Here is a 24,101-nt window from a genome sequence, read left to right on the forward strand (position 1 = left end):
CAATCAAAAACAGGTAGGGTGCAATTGTTTAACGTATAGCCTACTTGACTGAAACCTTAGTTTCAGACCAATACATTTTAAACTACATATTTAGATAGCATAAGATCAGACTAAGTAATCTCAAACGACTCACGCCATTTATAAGCTTATTTTACAGGCATTGCTCCGCATACTTACCTAGTTTGACGCATTAAGCCGTTGATGCTCGCTGCCAGTCATCTCTTGGGTCACTTCCATGCATTCTAATTCCAGTGTTCACACATGGAAATACACTTGCAGTTTGATTTGGACTTTACGCACTGGTTTTCTCCTCCTCACCCATTGAACATGTCGCTGGACTTTTTTGCTAAGTACGCCATCATAAAGCTGGTCAGCGCATCTGGATTGCAGTAGTACATGCCAAGTCAATTGTAGGAGTGAAGATAAGTTAAACATTGCAATGTAGGCAGTGAAAAGTCATTGAAACAATTAAGCACAGGGGCCAATTGCAAACTAGAGATTTGAGTTAGGCACCCCCATATGGACATCCATGTTTTTGTAATAAAGAGTTCGTCAGGCTTAACATTTGAGGGTTTAAATTAACTGTGAAGCAGCAATCCCGAAGGTTAAGAAATTAGATCATTTTACCTAACTGTACGTAGGAATAATTTATTTGCAATATAAAATTATTTCCCTGGCTTAAAAACAAGGAGTTACACCATCACATTCCAGAAAGCACAATAGTATTATAACACTTCACTGGTCAAGAAAAGTTAAGACAAATATGGTCAATTCCTGAAAATAACACTGATTCCCACCCTCTGACTGCCAAGAAAACACAAAACACTAATTGTGGAACTGAGTTGTTTAATGTATGTACACAAACATGTAAATTACACACGAGACGGGTACAGCATCTGAAAGACAAAAAGCAGCGAGGTGAGTTCATAGGCACCAAATCAATACAAACATATATTGAGTGGGGAATTGGCACTTCCAGATGTTTTTCCATATGCGCACTTGCCCAATATGTAGTGGTCATGAGGGGGACGTTTAGTACTAAAATAGAGCCTACAATCCATTGAAAAGGTTTGATTTTTTAGCATCAACTTATAAAGAAAAACAAATCCTTTGTAGCTTCACCCCACAACCCAGATGAACAGCAACAATAAGTGATGTAACACTGCCAGATAAATATTTAAGGAAACCGACATGCCTGAAGGCAAAGCACTGCCCCAACATCTGACAATGGTGGGTTTATTTTTCTCACAGCTTGCCTCATACACAACCAGTCACTGGAAATGGCTGAAAACCACTTCAAAATGTGGTAAGTGTTGAAATTAAGCATTTTGCTGTTCAAGTTATCCGTTAAAGATGTTGCATACAGCACAATTTCTTGGATTTTCCATCCAAAGATCAAACCACCGAACAAGAATGCCTTTTCCCTCTCACAAAATCAGTTTCAAGGTGATCACACAGAATTAAATGGATGTTCCCTGAACTAACAAAAGTTCAAGTTACTCCAAATTCAGGCAACCTCCTTCCTAAAGTATCTCTGATATTAGACATTGCTGTACAAGCCCTACAAAAATCACACTTGAATCAACTAATCAAAAGTCTTTGGAGCTGCTGTGTAAGTTAATCAGGTGCGCTTGTGCAGGGATAAAACAATGTTCTTTATGGTTGGGTTGCAGCAAATTCCTTTGAGTTGTATTCGCTTTGGCTCAAACCCTACACAGAGCAAAAAAGCAGTGCTTCCCAAACCACCCATGGGGGACCACCACTAGACAGTGAAGGGCTAGAACAGACTAGACTGTCTGTAGGTCCAGGAAGAAACATATTGCTAATCAGAGAAGAGCAGCTGAAGGTACTACTCACCACTCTGACTCTGTGTCCCATGGCCTTTGCGGGGAGGTTACTGCTGAACTTGGCCCGCACCATTCCACTGTTGCCATGAGCGCGCATGACTTTGCCCCAGATTACCCGCGTCTTGTTGGGCTTGCCACCAGGCGTCACTGTGTTCCTGATAAGATTGAAGACAGTGAGCAGAATTAGACATCTGTCACAGAACTAAATTAAAACAAGGACAAAGTTCCACCAAAAAAGTGGCTCTTCTATAAAAACAGCATAATAACATCCATTTGAAATTGGGCCAGACAAGGGAGAAGCATCTTAGAGTAAGGCATAACCATTTTATTATACAGTAATGGGAAGACTACGCTGTCCTACAAATCCCTAAAAGCCTGACACAGCACAAGACTATAGAGAAAATAGCTTTGTGTTTACAGGCGGGTGATAACAAAAAATGTGTGTTGGTAAACACCTCACTCGTCTATATGGTGAACTGGCAACACTAGTCTAGGTTAAAAGAATATAACCCACACATTTAACATCCACTATCAAACAGGTCAGATGAGACTATAGATTACTACCCTAGCAGTGTTAAATCAAAATATATTTTATATTTGAGATTCTTTAAAGCCACCCTTTGCCTTGACAGCTTTGCACACTCTTGGCATTCTCTCATCCAGCTTCACAAGGTAGTCACCAGCAATCCATTTAAATTAACCGGTGTGCCTTGTTAACACAACCGATTGGCTCAAATGAACTTTTGTGTCAAGGTAGGGGTGGTATACAGAAGATATATATCCATATTACAGTAAGATCAAATAAGCAGAGAAACAGCAGCCTATGAAGGTCAGTCAATGTGGAAAATTAAGAACTTTGAAAGTTTCTTCAAGTGCAGTCACAAAAGCCATCAAGCGCTATGATGAAACTGGCTCTCATGAGGACCGCCACAGGAAAGGAAGACCCAGAGTTAACTCTGCTTCAGAGGATAAGTTCATTAGAGTTACCAGCCTCAGAAATTGCACTGCAAATAAATGCTTCAGAGTTCAAGTAACAGACATCAACTGTTCAGAGGAGACGGCGCAAATTAGGCCTTAATGGTCAAATTGCTGGAAAGATACCACAACTAAAGGGCTCCAATAAGAAGAGACTTTCTTGAGCCAAGAAACACGAGCAATATACATTAGACAGGTGGAAATGTATCCTTTGGGTTGATGAGTCCAAATTTGAGATTTTAGGTTCCAACCGCCGTGTCTTTGTGAGATGCAGAGTAGGTGAACGAATGATCTACGCATGAGCGCATTGCGCTGAGTGGGACTATCATTTGTTTTTCAACAGAACAATGACCCAACACACCTCCAGGCTGTGTGAGGGCTATTTGACCAAGGAGGAACCCAGTGGTTACAACATGATTCCATATGTGTTATTTCATAGTTTATGTATTCAGTATTATTCGACAATGTAGAAAATAAAGATAAACCCTTGAATGAGTAGGTGTGTACCGGGGGGGTACCGGTACCGAGCCAATGTGCAGGGGTACAGGTTAGTCAAGGTAATTTGTACATGCAGGTGGGTGGGGTGAATTCTGATACAGCCTGGAACCGAACCAGGGTCTGTAGTGACGCCTCTAGCACCGATGCACCAGTTCTGAGCCCAACAGGGTATGCTGTCATTAGGGGAAAAAAAAGCTCACTTAATTACTCAAAATGACGGCGCCGAAGCGGGCAGGACTTTTCACTGTGACAGAGGCAGTACCTCTGTTGGTTGGAGAGAAGGATTCGGACATGTTTAGTGTTGTCGATGTGTGATGCTGTGAAACAGCTGATATTAGCAGGTCCTGTCATGATAACTTGGTTGGTACAGGTGAGCACATCAGCGGTGGAGATCAAATGATTGCTCTCTCTCATGGAAATAATCTTCTGGTCACATTTATATGTAATTATAAATAGGGTGGTTTCAAGCCCTGAATGCTGATTGGCTAACAGCTATAGTATATCAGACCGTACACCATGGGTATGACGAAACATTTATTTGTATTGCTCTAATGACATTAGTAACCAGTTTACAATAGAATTAAGGCGACACTGGGCTTTATGGTATGTGGCGAGGAGTCGTGCCTATTGGCCATAACCAACACCTCCTTTGGCTTTACTGCTTAAATAATAATCATAAGTATAATATATTATACTTGGTACATTTTGAGTGATTAATTAAGTCAAATTTACAACTGTCATTAAAGAGGTAATGCTCTTCAAAACTAAGTTCCCTTGTAATTTCTTAATTGTTCTTGAGCCATGTATGTTTGAAATGGTTAAGAAAACAGGCTCTTACATTTGAAGTAATCTACAGCAGAACTCTAGAATTGTATTGGGGTCTAGTGGGTTAATATAAAATCCTGTGGTAAATACTTATTGTAAATTAGCCATGAGACAGAAGATGGGGAAACTTACTTCTTGGCCTTGTAGACATAAGCACAGCGCTTGCCCAGGTAGAAGTCAACTTCCTCCCTTGTGTAAACTCCCTCCACCTTGAGCAGGGCGGTGTGCTCCCGCTGATTCCTCAGGCCACGCTTGTACCCGGCAAAGATAGCCTTGCTCCACAGTCTGCGAAAATGAAAAGACTGCATAAACCAGAGCACTCAACCTGTGCATCATGCTGGTGCCAGAGTAATCCAGTCAGCAGTCAATCAACTGCATACCCTAAATACTCACCAGAATCAACCAATGCACAATAGTACTTCCTACTTTTTACAAACACATATCCAATTCAGTATTAACTACCTCTAAAAAATGACCATACTAAAGAAAGTTAAGTAAAGCCTTGCAAATGTGTCTAGTAGCTAAAACAAAAGTTGTTAACCGTGGCAGATGGTAACAACGCCAACTAAGTTAGCTGGCTATCATTGGCTTACTCACCTTCCTGGCATCTCGAGTCTTCTTCCAGGCACGGAAAAACCTGATGAGAAACAATTTCATACATTATGGTCTCGATATGAACGTGCCTGTAGTTTTGACTTGCCATGTGGTCTGGTGTATGAGTTAGAAAATGACAACTTACAACACTAACGTTTCTGGCTAACGTTAGCTAGATACACATAAGTTCATGAATTCAGGACATTGACGAGATAGCCATGTAGATCCAATGAGGACGCTAAACTAGCCACTGTGGTAGGGTTTGTCCGTTTAGCCACTAACACACAAAATAAGGGAAAACTGTTGTATCCTAGTTAGCGTTTAGGCTAAATATAGATGCATTTTGGTGTATACATCTGAACGGCCTCAACCCTGCAGTCCGGCGCTTGTCAACTTTGTAAAACTATCCAAGTGATATTTTTCTCATCACAGCCTCTCGAACTCAAAATATAGACTGTATGGCAACCTTAACTATATTTCTCTTTGAAACCATGTGTATTTATGCCAAATGTAGACTTAATAACATAGAAATTTAGATTTTATAAAAGTAACCTTTTGTACTTCTCACCTTCGCTGTCTGAAAAATGGCGGAAAAGGAAGTTGGAATGGAATGCTGGGAAATTTACGTAGTCGGTTACGACAGAAACGCATAACCAAAACATGTATTTTTATTTAACTATTCAGTTGTCATTTTATTGCATTCTCGTACGTTTCACACAACATAATAATCGAAGTAGATAAGAATGTAATTTTTTAATAACAATAATCAAATGTTGTGCGTTACCATGGTGACCGGGGTAAACTACCAAGTGTGCTGCTAGGCTAGCTAAACTATGCTCGAGTTAAACTACTGGCCTTTTATTGTCCATAAATACAGCTAGTAAACTTCAACACGTTCCGTGAAGACACGTAAGAAATATACCTAGCTACGAATCTGTTGATTGTGTTATTGAGCATTTTGCCCAGGATATTTTCTAACACAAAAATGTCACAGTTAGAAAACGGTAGCGGTAGTAGCTAGCTAGATAGGTGATATTGGAAATTGCTTGGCTAATTTCGCTCGAATTCAGTGTTCACAGACCACCAGGATGCCGGTTCCTTTGTCTGGGGTAGAGCTGCTCAGACTGTGTACAGTGCTCCAGGACTGTGCTGCACAGCTGTCAGTGCTGGGTCACATCATGCCCGACACCTACAGGGGTCGTCCAGAAGCTGATAAGGTATTATCTGATTATCCTCAGTTATACGCGGAGCTAATGTCAGTTGGCTTTTTCAAACGATGATGCGTCTTTAGCTAATTAATGGTATGGTACTAATGCTATGCTTGCTATCTAAGCTGTAATTTTCTCCTATTCATCTGTTTTTCTGGAAGTTTGTGTCAGCTGACATTGGACAGGTCCTTGAACAGCAGAAAGGGGCAGAGCAGAACCTGAAAGCAGCCCGTCAGTTTGAGAGAGAGTCTGGGAGACTGTCAGATGCCACCCGTGAGCTGCACAGATCCCAGAAGGAACTGAACCGCACACTAGAGGAGAACCCACTGTCCCCTGACAACCTGGCCAAGGTGCAGAGAGACCGGTGGGTTCCAGATAGCTCTCTTGTTCGGGGCTTGAGTGCACATTCCGACTTGGACCAGAGCTAGGTTCCAGACAATTTAATAGAATAGAAGCCCACAACTCAACTGTGCTTCAAACAGAGATTAATTATGCACATGAGACAACTTTTCATTGGGATCTTTTTCAGGTCAACCACTGAATTAAACACATTGTTTACATTTGTCAAACATTTACAAGGTGCAGAGCAGACTGTATTAACTGTGAATCCAAAAAGTACGCTGTATGCCATCTACCTCATACATAATGATCATTCTCTCTCTCTCTCTCATACAGTCAGTTTGTGGCTCACGTGATTGCTGATGTGTTGGCAGAGCTGCAAGAGAAAGGGACCTTTCACAGCTTGCTTTTCGCTGTGGGAGAAGAGAAAAGAAGGAAGGCCAATCTCCTGGACATAATAATCAGGTCAGGTTATGGTCAATATGAATATGTAGGCTAATAATTCATTGTCTGTGCAGGCAATAGTGAAATTCTTTCAAAACCCACACAAAGAGGAGGCTGCTGAGGGGAGGATGGCTTGTAATAATATCTGGAATGTTGGAAATGGAACGGTATCAAACACATGGATGTGTATGATAACATTCCAGCCATTTCTATGAGCCTGTTTTATTTTGATTGAAAACAGAGCTATAATTTGTCTTTGCTTATTATAGGACTTGCAATACAGTGCCTGCCTTAATTCTATCTAAAGAGGGATTACATTTGATGTTTTTTCTGATAGATCGACACAACCTACTCCACATTTTCAATGTGAAAGAAAGTTATAGAACATTTTCCCCCAAAACAAACAAACTGAAATATCATACTTGGATAAGTCTCTACCCCCCGAGTTAATTTTTTATTTGACCTTTATTTAACCAGGTAAGCCAGTTGACAAGTTCTCATTTACAACTGCAACCTGGCCAAGATAAAGCAAAGCAGTTCGACACAAACAAAACAGAGCTACAAACAAACGCAGTCAATAACACAATACAAAAATCGATGTACAGTGTGTGAAAATGTAGAAGAGTAGGAAGGTATAAGGCAATAAATAGGCCATAGAAGCAAAATAATTACAATTTAGCATTAACACTGGAGTGATAGATGTGCAGATGATGATGTGCAAGTAGAGATACTGGGGTGCAAGAGGGTAAGTCATAATATGGGGATCAGGTAGTTGGGTGTGCTATTTATCGATTGGCTGTGTACAGGTACAGTGAGCTGCTCTAACATCCAGCTTCAGTGATTTTTGCAATTCGTTCCAGTCACTGGCAGCAGACAACTGGAAGGAAAGGCAGCCAAATCAGGTGTTGGCTTTGGGGATGACCAGTAAAATATTCCTGCTGGAGCGTGTGCTACGGCTGGGTGTTGCTATGGTGACCTGAGATAAGGCGGGGCTTTACCTAGCAAATACTTACAGATGACCTGGAACCAGTGGGTTTGGCGACGAATATGTAGTGAGGGCCAGCCAACGAGATCATAGCAAACAGGTCGCAGTGGTTGGTAGTATATGTTTTTTTTTGGTGATAAAACGGATGGCACTGTGATAGGCTACATCCAGTTTGCTGAGTAGAGTGTTTGTAAATGACATTGCCGAAGTCTAGGATTGGTAGGATAGTTAGTTTTACGAGGGTATGTTTGGCAGCATAAGTGAAGGAGGCTTTGTTGTGAAATAGGAAGACGATTGGAGATGCTTAATGTGAGTTTGGAAGGAGAGTTTAGTCTAACCAGACACCTAGGTATTTGTAGTCCACATATTCTAGGTCAGAACCGTCCAGAGTAGTGATGCTAGTCGGGCGGGAGGGTGCGGGCAGAAATCGGTTCAAGAACATGCACTTAGTTTTACTAGCATTTAAAAGCAGTTGGAGGCCACGGAAGGAGTGTTGTATGGCGTTGAAGCTCGTTTGGAGGTTTGTTAGCACAATGTCCAAAGAAGGGCCAGATGTATACAATGGTGTCATCTGCGTAGAGGTGGATCAGAGAATCACCAGCAGCAAGAGCGACGTCATTGATATATAAAGAGAAGAGTCGGCCCGAGAATTGAACCTAGTGGCACCCCCATAGAGATTGCCAGAGGTCTGGACAACAGGCCCTCTCCAATTTGACACACAGAACTCTATCAGAGAAGTAGTTGGTGAACCATGCGAGGCAGTCATTTGAGAAGCCAAGGCTATTGAGTCTGCCGATAAGAATGCGGTGATTGACAGAGTCGAAAGCCTTGGCCAGGTTGCTGCCTGGGGTGCTGAGATGTTGGCCGGAGTAGGGGTAGCCAGGTGGAAAGCATGGCCAGCCATAGAAAAATCCTAATTGAAACTATCGATTATCTGAGATTTATCGGTGGTGACAGTGTTTCCTATCCTCAGTGCAGTGGGCAGCTGGGAGGAGGTGCTCTTATTCTCAATGGACTTAACAGTGTCCCAAAACATTTTGGAATTAGTGCTACAGGATGCAAATTTCTGGTCAAGGGCAGTCAAGTCTGGGCTGAACCAAGGGCTATATCTGTTCTTAGTTCTATATTTTTTTGAATGGGGCATGCTTATTTAAGCTGGTGAGGAGAGCTCTTTTGAAGAGCAACCAGGCATCCTCTGATGGGATGAGGTCAATATCCTTCCAGGATACCCGGGCCAGGTTGATTAGAAAGGCCTACTCGCTGAAGTGTTTTAGGGAGCGTTTGACAGTGATGAGGGGTGGTCGTTTGACCACGGACCCATTACGCATGAAGGCAATGAGGCAGTGATCACTGAGATCCTGGTTGAAGACAGCAGAGGTGTATTTAGAGGGCAAGTTGGTCAGGACGATATATAAGAGGGTGCCCATGGTTACGGATTTAGTGTTGTATCTGGTGGGTTCCTTGAAAAACACTGTTGGAGAACAAAGTAAAAGTGCAATATGTGCCGTGTTCCTTGCTCAGAACATATGAAAGCTGGTGGTTCAATATTCCCAGTTAAGAAGTTTTAGGTTGTAGTTATTATAGGAATTATGACACGTCAACTATTTCTCTCTATACCATTTGTATTTAATATACCTTGGCTATTGGATGTTCTTATAGGCACTTTAGTATTACCAGCCTAATCTCAGGAGTTGATAGGCTTGAAGTCAAACAGCGATTTGAATCAAGCATTGCTAAGAGCTGCTGGCAAATGCAGTAAACTTTGAATGAATGCTTACGAACCTGCTGCTGCCTACCACCGCTCAGTCAGACTGCTCCATCAAATCATAGACTTAATTATAACATAATAACACACAGAAATACGAGCCTTAGGTATTTAATATGGTCAAATCCAAAAACAATTATTTAGAAAGCAAAACGTTTATTCTTTCAGTGAAATACAGAACCGTTCCGCATTTTATCGAACCGGTGGCATCCATAAGTCTAAATATTGCTTTTAAATTGCACAACCTTCAATGTTATGTCATCATTATGTACAATTCTGGCAAATTAGGTCGCACCGAGCCAGGCGGCCCAAACTGTTGCATATACCCTGACAATGCGTGCAATAAATGCAAGGTAAGTGACAATTTCCCTAGTTAATATTGCCTGCTAACATTGAATTTATTTTAAACTAAATATGCAGGTTTAAAAAAATATATACTTGTGTATTGATTTTAAGAAAGGCATTGATGTTGATGGTTAGGTACATTCGTGCAACGATTGCGAATGCACTTTTGATATATTATCCCCTGTTTGGTGAAGTCGGCTGTGATTTGATGATAAATTAACAGGCACCGCATTGATTATAGGACAAGCTAGTTAACCTAGTAATATCATCAACCATGTGTAGTTAAGTGATTATGTGAAGATTGATTGTTTTTTTTACAAGATAAGTTTAATGCCAGCAGCATACCACCCTGCATACCACTGCTGGTTTGCTTTTGAAGCTAAGCAGGGTTGGTCCTGGTCAGTTCCTGGATGGGAGACCAGATGCTGCAGGAAGTGGTGTTGGAGGGCCAGTAGGAGGCACTCTTTCCTCTGGTCTAAAAAAAGACATATCCCACTGCCCTGTGTAGGGTGCTGTCTTTTGGATGGGACGTAAAACAGGTGTCCTGACTCTCTGAGGTCATTAAAGATCCCATGGCACTTATCGTAAGAGTAGGGGTGTTAACCCCGGTGCCCTGGCTAAATTCCCAATCTGGCCCTCGAACCATCACGGTCACCTAATAATCCCCAGTTTACAATTGGCTCATTCATCCCCCTCCTCTCCCCTGTAACTATTCCCCAGGTTGTTGCTGCAAATGAGAACGTGTTCTCTGTCAACTTACCTGGTAAAATAACAGATAAATAAAATAAAAATGCTAGCCAGCAACTTACCTTGGCTCCTTGCTGCACTCACATAACAGGTGGTCAGCCTGCCACGCAGTTTCCTCGTGGAATGTAATATAATCGCCGTCCAAAAATACCGATTACCGATTGTTATGAAAACATGAAATCAGCCCTAATTAATCAGACAACCTCTAATAGGTATAGAAGATCCCCTTATTGTATGGGACACTTTTAAATGCAATTCCGTACTCATCTCTAAAACAAAAGCAATTTAGGTCAAAAGAGTACATATTTTTTTATTTTACCTTAATTTAACTAGGCAAGTCAGTTAAGAACAAATTCCTATTTTCAATGACAGCCTAGGAACAGTGGGTTAACTGCCTTGTTCAGGAGCAGAACAACATATTTTTACCTTGTCAACTCAGGGATTCGAACTTGAAACCTTTCAGTTACTAGTCCAACGCTCTAACCACTAGGCTACCTGCCACCCGGGCTTAGTGGGACTATCAAGAATGAGAGTGATGGAGTGCTGCATCAGATGACCTGGCCTCCACAATCACCTGACCTCAACCCAATTGAGATGGCTTGGGTTGAGTTGGACCGCAGAGTGAAGGAAAAGCAGCCAACAAGTGCTCAGTATATGTGGGAACTCCTTCAAGACTGTTGGAAAAGCATTCCAGGTGAAGCTGGTTGAGAGAATGCCAAGTGTGCACAAAGCTGTCATCAAGGCAAAGGGTGGCTATTTGAAGAATCTCAAATGATTTGTTTAACACTTCTTTGGTTACAACATGATTCCATATGTGTTATTTCATAGTTGAGGTCTTCAAAATGATTCGACAATGTAGAAAATAGTAAAAACAAAGAAAAACCCTTGAATGAGTAGGTGTTCTAAAACTTTTGACCAGTAGTGTATTTACAAAAAAATATGAGGGATTGGAAATGATGCAGACAATTACATTGATGGAAGCTACAATCTATCCACAATATTAAAGCTGATCTACCACCTAAAAAAAAAAAAATGCTGCATGGCCAATGTAGATTGAAAATGTACTGCCTTTAACCCTTCTGTCTTGTGATACGTGTTATGTTAGTCACTGTTTTTACAATCGGGTAGGACACATTTTGAATAAAGTTGTTTCATATGCTAGCTAGTTTGCAACATTGCAGAACATGTAAGAAAAGATGGAGTAATGGAATTCTGTTTTGCCAGAAGTGTCCTCTAAACACAAAATCGAGTCGATGAAGTCATTACAAAACACCTCTGCTTTAACACACCATTGCTGTAAGGTACTTAATTAAAAATACTTTAAAGTACTACTTCAGTCATTTTTGGAGGGTATCTGTACTCAACTTTATATTTTTGACAACTTACTTTTACTTTAACTTTATTCCTAAAGAAAATATTGTACTTTTTACTCCATACATTTGCCCTGGCAACCCAAAGTATTTGTTACATTTTGAATGCTTAGCAGGACAGGGAAATTGTGAAATTCTGAGTGTTAGTGTGCCCCTGGCTATCCGTACATTTTAAAACCAAAAAAATGTGCCATCTGCTTTGCTTAATAATAGGAATTATAAATGATTTATACTTTTACTTTTGATACAAAGTACATTTTAGCAATTACATTTGATACTTAAGTTAATTTAAAACCAAGTACTTTTAGACTTTTACTTAAGTAGTATTTTACTGGCTGACTCGCATTTACTTGAGTAACTTTCTATTAAAAAGTTATCTATACTTTTACTCAAGTATGATAATTGGGTACTTTTTCCACCACTGTAACACACTAACTTACTAAATCCCTACAGGATTTGGTTAAAGTTTAGTGCATCAAGTGTGGCAAACAGTCGGCGATGTATTGAAAATGAAAGTGGAGAAATCGATGGTAATAGTCGTTTATAATCGGATTTTATTAACTGAGGATCAGATTCGTGTTCTGAACTCTCAAGGAATCGCTACCGCATACGCTGATCAAAGTGAGATGGAGGACAAGAAAATTGCAAAGGGTGAATACACGATTGTCTTTGGGACTGCTGAAACCTTTGTTGGCTCAGAGACATGACGATGCCTACTTTAAACGTCATTGTTCCGCGAGCGTCTCATTTGAATGGCTGTCGATGAGGTCGACAACGTGGTACAATGGTCAGTTACACTATATATACAAAAGGTATGTGGACACCCCTTCAAATTAGTGTATTCGGCTATTTCAGCCAAACCATGTGTTTAAAATCGAGTACACAGCCAGGCAATATCCATAGCCAAACATTAGCAGTAGAATGGTCTTACTAAAAAGTGCAGTGAATTTCAACGAGGCACCGTCTTAGGATGCAACCATTCCAACAAGTCAGTTCGTCAAATTTCTACCCTGCTAGAGCTGCCACGGTCAACTAAGTGCTGTTATTGTGAAGTGGAAACGTCTAGGAGCAACAACAGCTCAGCCGCAAAGTGGTAGGCCACACAAGCTCACAGAATGGGTCAGCCGAGTGCTGAAGCGCATAAAAATCGTCTGTCCTCCGTTGTAACACTAAGTACCGAGTTCCAAACTGCCTCTGGAAGCAACGTCAGCACAAGAACTGTTTATCGGGAGCTTCATGAATTGGGTTTCCATGGCCGACCAGCTGCACACAAGCGTCAGCTGGAATGGGGTAAAGCTTGCTGCCATTGGACTCTGGAGTGAATCACACGTCACCATCTGCAGTCTGACAGACAAATTTGGGTTTGGTGGATGCCAGGAGAATGCGCTACCTGCCCGAATGCATTGTGCCAACTTTAAAGTTTGATGAAGAGGAATAATTGTCGGAGGCCGCTTTTCATGATTCGGGCTATTCTAAATGATTCTGTGCTTACAACTGTGTAAATTAGATTCCTGTATTTAATTTTAAATACATTTGCCAACATTTCTAGAAAAAAAAATGGTTTTCATTGTCATTATGGGGTATTGTGTGTACATCGTGAGAATGTTTATTTATTTAATATTTTGAATTCAGGTAGTAACACAAAAAAGAAAATATTCAGACCCCTAGACTTTTCCCACATTTTGTTACCTTAGACTTATTCTAATTTTAAAAAATCCTCAATCTACACACAATACCCCATACCCCATAATGACGTGAACAATTTTTAAATTTTGTTTATCTTTTTTTAAACAAGTATTCAGACCCTTTGACATGAGACTCGAAATTGAGCTCAGGTACAGTGGGTCAAATAAGTATTTAGTCAGCCACCAATTGTGCAAGTTCTCCCACTTAAAGATGAGGCCTGTCATTTTCATCATAGGTACACTTCAACTATGACAGACAAAATGAGAAAAAAAAAATCCAGAAAATCACATTGTAGGGTTTTTAATGAATTTATTTGCAAATTATGGTGGAAAATAAGTATTTGGTCAATAACAAAAGTTTCTCAATACTTTGTTATATACCCTTTGTTGGCAATGACAGAGGTCAAACGTTTTCTGTAAGTCTTCACAAGGTTTTCACACACTGTTGCTGGTATTTTGGCCCATTCCTCCATGCAGATCTCCTCTAGAGCAGTGATGTTTTGGGGCTGTTGCTGGGCAACACGGACTTTCAACTGCCTCCAAAGATTTTCTATGGGGTTGAGATCTGGAGACTGGCTAGGCCACTTCCAGGACCTTAATGCTTCTTACGAAGCCACTCCTTCGTTGCCCGGGCGGTGTGTTTGGGATCATTGCCATGCTGAAAGACCCAGCCACGTTTCATCTTCAATGCCCTTGCTGATGGAAGGAGGTTTTCACTCAAAATCTCACAATACATGGCCCCATTCATTCTTTCCTTTACACGGATCAGTCGTCCTGGTCCCTTTGCAGAAAAACAGCCCCAAAGCATGATGTTTCCACCCCCATGCTTCACAGTAGGTACGGTGTTCTTTGGATGCAACTCAGCATTCTTTGTCCTCCAAACACGACAAGTTGTTTTTACCAAAAAGTTCTATTTTGGTTTCATCTGACCATATGACATTCTCCCAATCTTCTTCTGGATCATCCAAATCCTCTCTAGCAAACTTCAGACGGGCCTGGACATGTACTGGCTTAAGCAGGGGGACACGTCTGGCACTGCAGGATTTGAGTCCCTGGCGGCGTAGTGTGTTACTGATGGTAGGCTTTGTTACTTTGGTCCCAGCTCTCTGCAGGTCATTCACTAGGTCCCCCGTGTGGTTCTGGGATTTTTGCTCACCGTTCTTGTGATCATTTTGACCCCACGGGGTGAGATCTTGCGTGGAGCCCCAGATCGAGGGAGATTATCAGTGGTCTTGTATGTCTTCCATTTCCTAATAATTGCTCCCACAGTTGATTTCTTCAAACCAAGCTGCTTACCTATTGCAGATTCAGTCTTCCCAGCCTGGTGCAGGTCTACAATTTTGTTTCTGGTGTCCTTTGACAGCTCTTTGGTCTTGGCCATAGTAGAGTTTGGAGTGTGACTGTTTTGGACAGGTGTCTTTTATACTGATAACAAGTTCAAACAGGTGCCATTAATACAGGTAACGACTGGAGGACAGAGGAGCCTCTTAAAGAAGTAGTTCTGTGAGAGCCAGAAATCTTGCTTGTTTGTAGGTGACCAAATACTTATTTTCCACCATAATTTGCAAATAAATTAATTAAAAATCCTACAATGTGATTTTTTTTCTAATTTTGTCTGTCATAGTTGAAGTGTACCTGTGATGAAAATTACAGGCCTCATCTTTTTAAGTGGGAGAACTTGCACAATTGGTGGCTGACTAAATACTTTTTTGCCCCATTGTATATCCTGTCATCATTGATCATCCTTGAGATGTTTCTACAACTTCATTGGAGTCCACCTGTGGTAAATTCATTTGATTGGACATGATTTGGAAAGTCACACACACCTGTTGATATAAGGTCCCACAGTTGATAGTGCATGTCAGAGCAAAAACAAGCCATGAGATCGAAGGAATTGTCAGTTGAGCGCCGAGAAAGGATTGTGTTGAGGCACAGATCTGGGGAAGGGTACCAAAGAAAATTATGCAGCATTGAAGGTCTCCAAGAACACAGTGGCCTCCATCATTCTTAAATGGAAGATGTTTAGATCCACCAATAATCTTCCTAGAGCTGGCCGCCCAGCCAAACTGAGCAATCTGGGGAGAAGGGCCTTGGTCAGGGAGGTGACCAAGAACCCGATGGTCACTCTGACAGAGCTCCAGAGTTCCTCTGTGGAGATGGGAGAACCTTCCAGAAGGACTACCATCTCTGCAGCACTCCACCAATCAGGCCTTTATGGTAGTGGCCAGACAGAAGCCATTCCTCCGTAAAAGGCACATGACAGTCCGTTTGACAAAAGGCACCTAAAGGACTAAGCATGAGAAACAAGATTCTCTGCTCGTATGAAACCAAATTGAATTCTTTGGCCTGAATGCCAAGTGTCACGTCTGGAAGAAACCTGGCACCATCCCTACAGTGAAGCATGGTGGTGGCAGCGTCATGCTGTGGGGATGTATTTCAGAGGCAGGGACGGGAAGACTAGTCAGGATTGAGGGAAAGATGAGCGGAGCAAAGTACAGAGAGATCCTTGATGAAAACCAGCTCCAGAGGGCTCAGGACTATAGACTGGGGCCAAGGTTCACCTTCCAACAGGACAACAACCCTAAGCAGACAGCCACGACAATGCAGGATTGGCTTTGGGACAAGTCTCTGAATGTCCTTGAGTGTCCCAGCCGGAGCCTGGACTTGAACCCGATCGAACATCTCTGGAAAGACCTGAAAAATAGCTGAGCAGCGACACTCCCCATCCAACCTGACAGAGCAGATCTGCAGATAATGGGAGAAACTCCCCAAATACAGATGTGCCAAGCTTGTAGCGTCATACCCAAGAATTACTCGAGGCTATAATCGCAGCCAAAGGCACGTCAACAAAGTACTGAGTCAAAAGTTTGGCCACACCTACTCATTCAAGCGTTTTTCTTTATTTTTGTTATTTTCTACATTGTAGAATAATAGTGAATATATCAAAACTATGAAATAACGCATATGGAATCATGTAGTAACCACAGGGTTGAGATTGGGTGATTGTGGAGGCCAGGTCATCTGATGCAGCATTTCATTACTCTCTTTCTTGGTCAAATAGCCCATACCCAGCCTGGAAGTGTGTCGGGTCATTGTCCTGTTGAAAATCAAATGATAGTGGGACTAAGCGCAAACCAGATGGGATGGTGTTTCGCTGCAGAATGCTGTGATAGCCATGCTGGTTATAAATAAATCACTGACAGTGTCACCAGCAAAGCACCCCAACACCATCACACCTCCTCCTCCATGCTTCACGGTGGGAACCACACATGTGGAGGTCATCCGTTCACCTACTCTGCATCTCACAAAGACACGGCGGTTGTAACCAAAAATCTCAAATTTGGACTCGGACCAGAAGGACAGATTTCCACCGGTCTAATGTCCATTGCTCGTGTTTCTTGGCCCAAGCAAGTCTCTTCTTCTTATTAGTGTTCATTAGTAGTGGTTTCTTTTCAGCAATTCGACCATGAAGACCTGATTCACACAGTCTCCTCTGAACAGTTGATGTTGAGATGTGTCTGTTACTTGAACATTGAAGCATTTATTTGGGCTGCAATTTCTGAGGCTGGTAACTAATGAACTTATCCTCTGAAGCAGAGGTAACTCTGGGTCTTCCTTTCCTGTGGCGGTCCTCATGAGACAGTTTCATAGCGCGTGATGGTTTTTGCGACTGCTCGAAGAAACTTTCAAAGTTCTTAAAAATGTCCACATTGACTGACCTTCATGTCTGAAAGTAATGTTGGACTGTCGTTTCTCTTTGCTTATTTCAGCTGTTCTTGCTATAATATGGACTTGGTCTTTTACCAAATAGGGCTATCTGTATACCACCCCTGCCTTGAAACAACAACTGATTGGCTCAAATGCAATAAGGAAAGAAATTCAACAAATTAACTTTTCACAAGGCACGCCTGTTAGTTGAAATACATTTCAGGTGACTACCGCATGAAGCTGGTTGAGAGAATGCCAAGAGTCGACTCACACTTACACATTGGGCCTGATTGCTGTCTGTGTGTATTGCAGGGAGGAGGGCGGCCGGCGGAGGACCAAAGCTCTTCAGAGACAGCTGCTTGACATCCGCAAGGAAAAAACTCTGGAGCTGCAGGTACCACAACTGAGGAAAACAACGGAGACACACTCCTTCACGTGCCCAATATGATTTTCAATCTAGTAATGGGCAAGGTTAGAATTAGGCTACACATTCACTGACTCTTGGTGGTGCTCCAAGTTCTTCGAGGGTGGCAGACGTCAATGTCTTTGAAAATCGGGGTGCCTCCCTGTTTTTCATTCTCAGGTAAATACATTAGAAAGTACTGGCAACTTATGTGATACTTTGCGCAAACTGTCTTAATGTTGTCCCTTTAGCGACGCGAGGAGATGACTGCCCACCTGAAAGACCAACTACAGGAGATGAAGGCTAAGACTGGCCTGGAGAGGAAGTATGTGAAGAGCAGCGCAGAGCTGCTGGTGTACCAGGGACAGAAGATCAACACACACTCCGAGAAGCAGCTGGAGGATGAGATCAGGGTGTGTGTCTTTGTGGCCCTGTCTAGAATCATCCCCTAAAGCTGTGTTTACACAGGCAGCACAAATCTGATCTTTCGCCCAATTAGTGGAAAACATCTGATCTGATTGGTCAAAAGACCAATTAGTGGTAAAAAGATCAGAATTGGGCTGCCTGTGTAAACACAGTCTAAGTGCCTCATGCATTGGCGGGCGGATTGGCCATCTGGCAATTCTGGCATTTGCCAGATGGGCTGGACCATTTTTGTTGTTGGGTAGGCTGATTGAAATTCACACACACACACAAATATATTTTTTTATATAAAGACATGGCGGGCGGCCCATGGGCCTGTTAAGATTTGTTGTACAGAGTTTTGCGCAGTTTCTACGTTCTACTAATCTATAATGAGCCTGGCTGATCAGTGGGCAACGGGCATAAAGTTAATTAGCCTATGATATTACTTAGTGCACATATGTATTTAAATGTCATGTCAGCACTGCTCCCAGTGTCTAATTAGGGTGTGTAGGGTCACGGTGTATGTGTGTGTGGGGGGTGAGTTGGCAGCACACAGAGTGATGTGGGCTCGTGTGGATGAAATGCCAGGGCTGAATTCTTGTTCCAGTCCCCCCCATGTAGATCTCACAGAATTGGGTAGGTATTGCTTTTTACTAATACCTACACATTTCTTCTGGCTATCCCATCCTTTCAAATCTACACAAGTGGCTAGGGGCCTGGGGGGGGTGTTTCTGGACAGAGCCTTTGGTGTGACTTGGCTACAGACTTTGTAGCAACTGTGAGGTTTGGCTGTACAGAGATGGTCACCACTACATGTGCATCTGTGTAATCATTGTTCCTCTGTCCTCAGCTACAGCAGGAGAGGTTGGAGGAGGAGAGGAGAGTTCATATGGAGATGGAGACTTTCCTCAAGGAACATCAGACAGTACGTGTGCAGTGGTGGTTGGAAAATGGCATGACTCGTGTATAGGAGCATAATTGAACTTGTGTGATATATACAGTACCGGTCAAACGTTTTAAAACACCTATTCATTCCAGGGTTTTTCTTTATTTTTACTAATTTTCTACATTGTAGAATAATAGTGAACACATCAAAACAATTAAATAACACATATGGAATCATGTCGTAACCCCAAAAATATATATTTTATATTTGAGATTCTTCAAAGTAGCCACCCTTCGCCTTGATGACAGCTTTGCACACTCTTGGCATTCTCTCAACCAGCTTCTCCTGGAATGCTTTTCCAACAGTCTTGAGGAAGTTCCCACATATGCTGAGCACTTGTTGGCTGCTTTTCCTTCACTCTGCGGTCCGACTCATACCAAACCATCTCAATTGGGTTGAGGATGGGTGATTGTGGAGGCCAGGTCATCTGATGCAGCACTCCATCACTCTCCTTCTTGCTCAAATAACCCTTACACAGCCTGGAGGTGTGTTGGGTCATTGTCCTGTTGAAAAACTGATAGCCCAAGTGCTGTGGTAACCATGCTGGTTAAGTGTGTCTTGAAAAGCACCCCCACACCATAATATGTCCTCCCCCATACTTTAAGGTGGGAAATGCGGAGATCATCTGTTCACCCACACCGCGTCTCACAAAGACACAGCGGATGGAACCAAAAATCTCCCATTTGGACACATTTCCACCGGTCTAATATCCATTGATCGTGTTTCTTGGTCCAAGCAAGTCTCTTCTTATTGGTGTGGTTTCAGCAATTTGACCACAGCAATTTGACCATGAAGGCCTCAAATCTAAAATACATTGATTTGTTTAACACTTTTGTGCAATGTAGAAAATAGTAAAAATAAAAATAAATAAAAAACTCAAATGAGTAGGTGTCCAAACTTTTGACTGGTACTGTATGTTAATTCAGTCTTAAAGTAATGAAACTGAGAAACTGTCGTTTCTCTTTGCTTTGCTCTTTGCTTGAGCTGTTCTCACAACACAACTGATTGGCTCAAACGCATTAAGAATTAAAGAAATTCCACAAATGAACTTTTAAGGCACACATGTTAATTGAAATGCATTCCAGGTGACTACCTGCAGTCATCAAGGCAAAGGGTGGCTATTTAACGTATAAAATAGATTTTTATTTCATAGTTTTGATGTCTTCACTATTATTCTACAATGTAGATAATAGTAAAAATAAAGAAAAACCCTTGGATGAGTTGGTGTTGTAAAACTTTTGACCGGTAGTGTGTATTGGGTGTAGTAGGATGACTTGGTACGTTCTTTGAGCTGCCATCTAAAACATCTACTGCTGTTATTTTATTGCAATAGTAGAATCCCAAATCCCCATTCATGGTTCGGCAACCTTTACGACAGCAATAGCATTTTTTTTTAATCACAAAACATTAGTTGGGGAGCTGTACACGGAATTGTCTCTAGAGCAATAGTGGCCATAGCTGGGATTTAGCACCACGGGTAGCAGCAGATCAAATCATTGCAAAATCTGACTTTCAGAACCACAAAACAGGTTGTCTGTCAGGTGACGCTACAACAATGTGTGTTTGTGTGCACCTCTCAGAGTCTGGGGGAGAAGCTGGAGGTGTGGATGGAGCGCTATGAGAGAGACATGGAGGATAAGCAACAGGAGCTTAACAGCCTGAGGAACAACAAAGCTAACAATCTCTCCCAGCTCCAGGAGCTGGCCAAGAAGGTGAGGACATAGCCTGGGTTGATTTAATTCGGCACCAAACAGGGAAAAACAGACTGAAACAGGGAGGGACCACCTGGACTTTTCTAAAAAGAAACAGTAGTTTTCATTTTCCGTTGCATAATGTTTTGCTTCGGTGTGCCCTAATGAATACAACCCATTTTTTTCCTGTAGTATACAGGTTAGCGCTAGGTAATGAATAGGATAGTAGGCCTTATATACACTGAGTATACCAAATATTAGGAACACCGTCCTATTATTGAGTTGCACATCCCACTTGCAAATAAAACTGTTATTACAAGTCCTCAGATCATTAAAGGGGCAATCTGCAGTTGCTACATACCTTTTTTTAAACTTTTAAATTAATTGTACACTACATAGCCAAAAGTATGTGGACACCCCTTCAAAGTAGTGGATTTTCTAGGTAAACAAAGATTGAAAACGACAGACTGTGGTCTATGGGAACAAATGAGTCATAGTGGGCAGAGCAAGCAAGGAGGGTAAAGAGCCAAACACGAGCTAGTGAGATCCTATATTGGCGCGTTCTAGCATGCATCTGCATATTGCGCCTGTGCAATAACTCAACTCACCCTTGCACTCCTAAACAACGTAATAAAAAATAAAAAAGTTTACCTTTTTACAAAGTCTACAAAACGTAGTCCACTCTGTTCATAACAGATTGTAGTTTTGGGAACAGAAAACTGTATTGAGATCAAATGTTTCATTGATGAGAAAATTTGCAGAATGTCAGCCAAAATCCACCTTCTCCCACTGCAGGCCAGTGGGCTTCCTCTCAATACCATATTTGGTAGTGAGTGGAAAAGCCAAGCAGATGCTTCACATTTGTCTTATTGTTCTGTGACACAGCCATGCAATCTTCATAGACAAACATTGGCAGTAGAATGGCCCTTACTGAAGAGTTCAGTGACTTTCAACGTGGAACCGTCATAGGATGCCACCTTTCCAACAAGTTAGTTTGTCAAATTTCTGCCCTGCTAGAGCTGCCCCGGTCAAATGCAGGTGCTGTTATTGTGAAGTGGAAACATCTAGGAGCAACAACGGCTCAGCCGGGAAGTGGTAGGCCACACAAGCTCACAAAATGGGACCGCCAAGTGCTGAAGCGCGTAAAAAATGTCTGTCCTCGGTTGCAACACTCACTACCGAGTTCCAAACTGCCTATGGAAGCAACGTCAGCACAAGAACTGTTCGTCAGGAGTTCCATGTAATGAGTTTCCATACATAGCTTTAAAAAAACAACTAAAATAGACTGCAAATTGTTGCTTTTAGAAAGTATACCTGTATGGAACAGAAATTATACTCTGCATATTGACTCTGTCTTTGTACTTTCTTCTGTTCCAGTACAGAGACAGTGAGCAGGTGGTCATCGAGGACAGGATGGAGAAAGAGGCCCTACGCAGGAAGCTGGAGAAGGAACACATGGAGCGAGACGCAGCCACCAAGGTAATCATTAAACACTCTTTAATAAATCACCTCCACCTGCCCAGCAAGGAAACCAATCACATCCAGTGGCAGTGCAGTGTTTAATGCCATGCATCTTGTTCACAACTGTACTCCCCTGTTCATTACACTAAATCATTTTGTTGTTCCCTGTGTCACTTGCAGATCCAGTCGTGGTGGAGGGGAACGTTAGTGCGACGCGGCCTGGGCCCCTATAAGAAAGGCAAGAAGCCCAAGGAGGGCAAGAAGGGAAAGAAGAAAAAGTGAGGTGTCCCTTCAAGAGCTCCAAAAAGTCTCAATACAGACATGTTACTTTTCATCAATGTTCAATTCCTGATTACAGACAATCTAAGTCGACACTTGGCCTGTAGGCAAATATATATTCAATGAGAAAGGCTCCCCCTTAACAGAGTAAAGTTGGCATGGTCATTTTGAATACTACTACCACCATTGCAAGGTTCTTACTTATATGCAGTCTAACACAAGAGCAAGAATGGTAATAAACAAGCGTGAGACTGATATGGGTCACTTTTATTAATGCCAAATATTCATTCCAGAAAATAATAGTTCAATTTTGTACATGTTTTCAGGGACAATTTCTCAGCAAACGGTGTAAAAATGTAAAGTTAAAAAGACCCATGTTGCAGTCATGAAAGAAGGTCCTCTCTTTATGTGGTACCTACTTGTAAACACATGGAATGCATCTATTTTACTGTACATATGTCACAGGGTCCAGACCCAGCAGTAGGGGCATATGATTCCTGCTAGAGAAAGCCCAAGTCAGTATGGGTGAAAATATCAAAACAAAACATTTATAATTACCTTTAACTTCCCTTTTGAGAACTCTGAGTCTATCTAAAACAAAGTTAAAATGGTAAAAACATACCTCTGATATATTTTTTCACTTCAGAATCTACGTAGGCAGATTCCCAGTTTACATCGCTTTTACTGTAGGGTGTACATCTAAGTAGGCAGCCTACGTAGCCTTTCCTATAGGGATGTGCATCTAAGTAGGCAGCCTACGTAGCTTTTACTATAGGGATGTACATCTAAGTAGGCAGCCTACGTACCCTTTACTATAGGGATGTGCATCTAAGTAGGCAGCCTACGTACCCTTTACTATAGGGATGTGCATCTAAGTAGGCAGCCTACATAGCTTTCACTATAGGGATGTGCATCTAAGTAGGCAGCCTACATAGCTTTTGAAGGGAAAAATATATATCAGAGGTATGTTTTTACCATTTTAACTTTCTTTTAGATAGAGTTCTGAAAAGGGAGGCTGGGAATCTGCCTACAAGATCCCATCAATCAGTGGTCCTCAGGTCAGTCTTCACCAGAGTATTATTGCCAGCTCTGTGGCTAGCACTCCCTCATCCCCCTCCCTGGGAACGAGAGGTCGTGTCTGCCTCAGAACTAAGAGTCAGTCCGTTAACCTGACTTTCTGTGGGTAACACTGCTCTAAGTAGAGCTGGGCCATGTTCATTAGGGCATGCAACTGAACTGCAATGTTTCTTATTGGACAAGTACAGGTAATTCCTTTTTCAGTGTGTTTTTTTCTGTTTGGTGCCTAATGAACACGGCCTTCTCAATGGGGTTTCACTAAGGACAGCGCTAGTGACAAATAAATACTGTTCCGGTCTGGCAGATTACTGTAACCGCTGCCAGACCAAATTAGCAATATGCACACCTGTGTGTAGCATGAGCCACATTGTGTCTATAAGGTGTGGTTGAACAATTCACCAAAAACAACTTGATCATGAGAATTGGAAAGGTGTCTTGAACACTATCAATAGTTCAATCTGTAGATCCATTTGAATGTCATACAAGCTTAGCAACATGTAGTGA

The 24,101-nt window shown here is 41.9% G+C and overlaps 2 protein-coding genes across 3 annotated transcripts; one reads left to right on the plus strand and one right to left on the minus strand.

Annotated features, from left to right (window-relative positions):
• Positions 1 to 829: 829 nt before the first annotated feature.
• Positions 830 to 5,406, minus strand: LOC112216700 (60S ribosomal protein L35a). 2 transcript variants are annotated; one of them, XM_024376698.2, is made up of 5 exons: positions 5,308 to 5,406; positions 4,743 to 4,782; positions 4,278 to 4,430; positions 1,858 to 2,002; positions 830 to 896 (listed from the first exon to the last, which is right to left on the minus strand). In XM_024376698.2, exons 1-5 carry the CDS (start codon positions 5,399 to 5,401, stop codon positions 873 to 875), a joined length of 456 nt encoding a protein of 151 aa, XP_024232466.2. In that variant the 5' UTR covers positions 5,402 to 5,406; the 3' UTR covers positions 830 to 872. The 2 variants fall into 2 exon arrangements, with proteins under 2 accessions (XP_024232466.2, XP_024232467.1); XM_024376699.2 differs by having other exon boundaries at positions 5,292 to 5,314.
• Positions 5,407 to 5,498: 92 nt separating this feature from the next.
• Positions 5,499 to 23,618, plus strand: iqcg (IQ motif containing G). The gene is made up of 10 exons (XM_024376697.2): positions 5,499 to 5,648; positions 5,810 to 5,956; positions 6,109 to 6,311; positions 6,623 to 6,751; positions 17,648 to 17,729; positions 17,990 to 18,151; positions 18,994 to 19,068; positions 20,670 to 20,801; positions 22,158 to 22,259; positions 22,422 to 23,618. Exons 2-10 carry the CDS (start codon positions 5,828 to 5,830, stop codon positions 22,521 to 22,523), a joined length of 1,116 nt encoding a protein of 371 aa, XP_024232465.1. The 5' UTR covers positions 5,499 to 5,648; positions 5,810 to 5,827; the 3' UTR covers positions 22,524 to 23,618.
• The last annotated feature ends 483 nt before the right edge of the window (positions 23,619 to 24,101 follow it).

This window comes from Oncorhynchus tshawytscha, linkage group LG17 (assembly GCF_018296145.1).
Source record: "Oncorhynchus tshawytscha isolate Ot180627B linkage group LG17, Otsh_v2.0, whole genome shotgun sequence".
In the NCBI taxonomy this organism is placed as follows: Eukaryota; Metazoa; Chordata; class Actinopteri; order Salmoniformes; family Salmonidae; genus Oncorhynchus; species Oncorhynchus tshawytscha.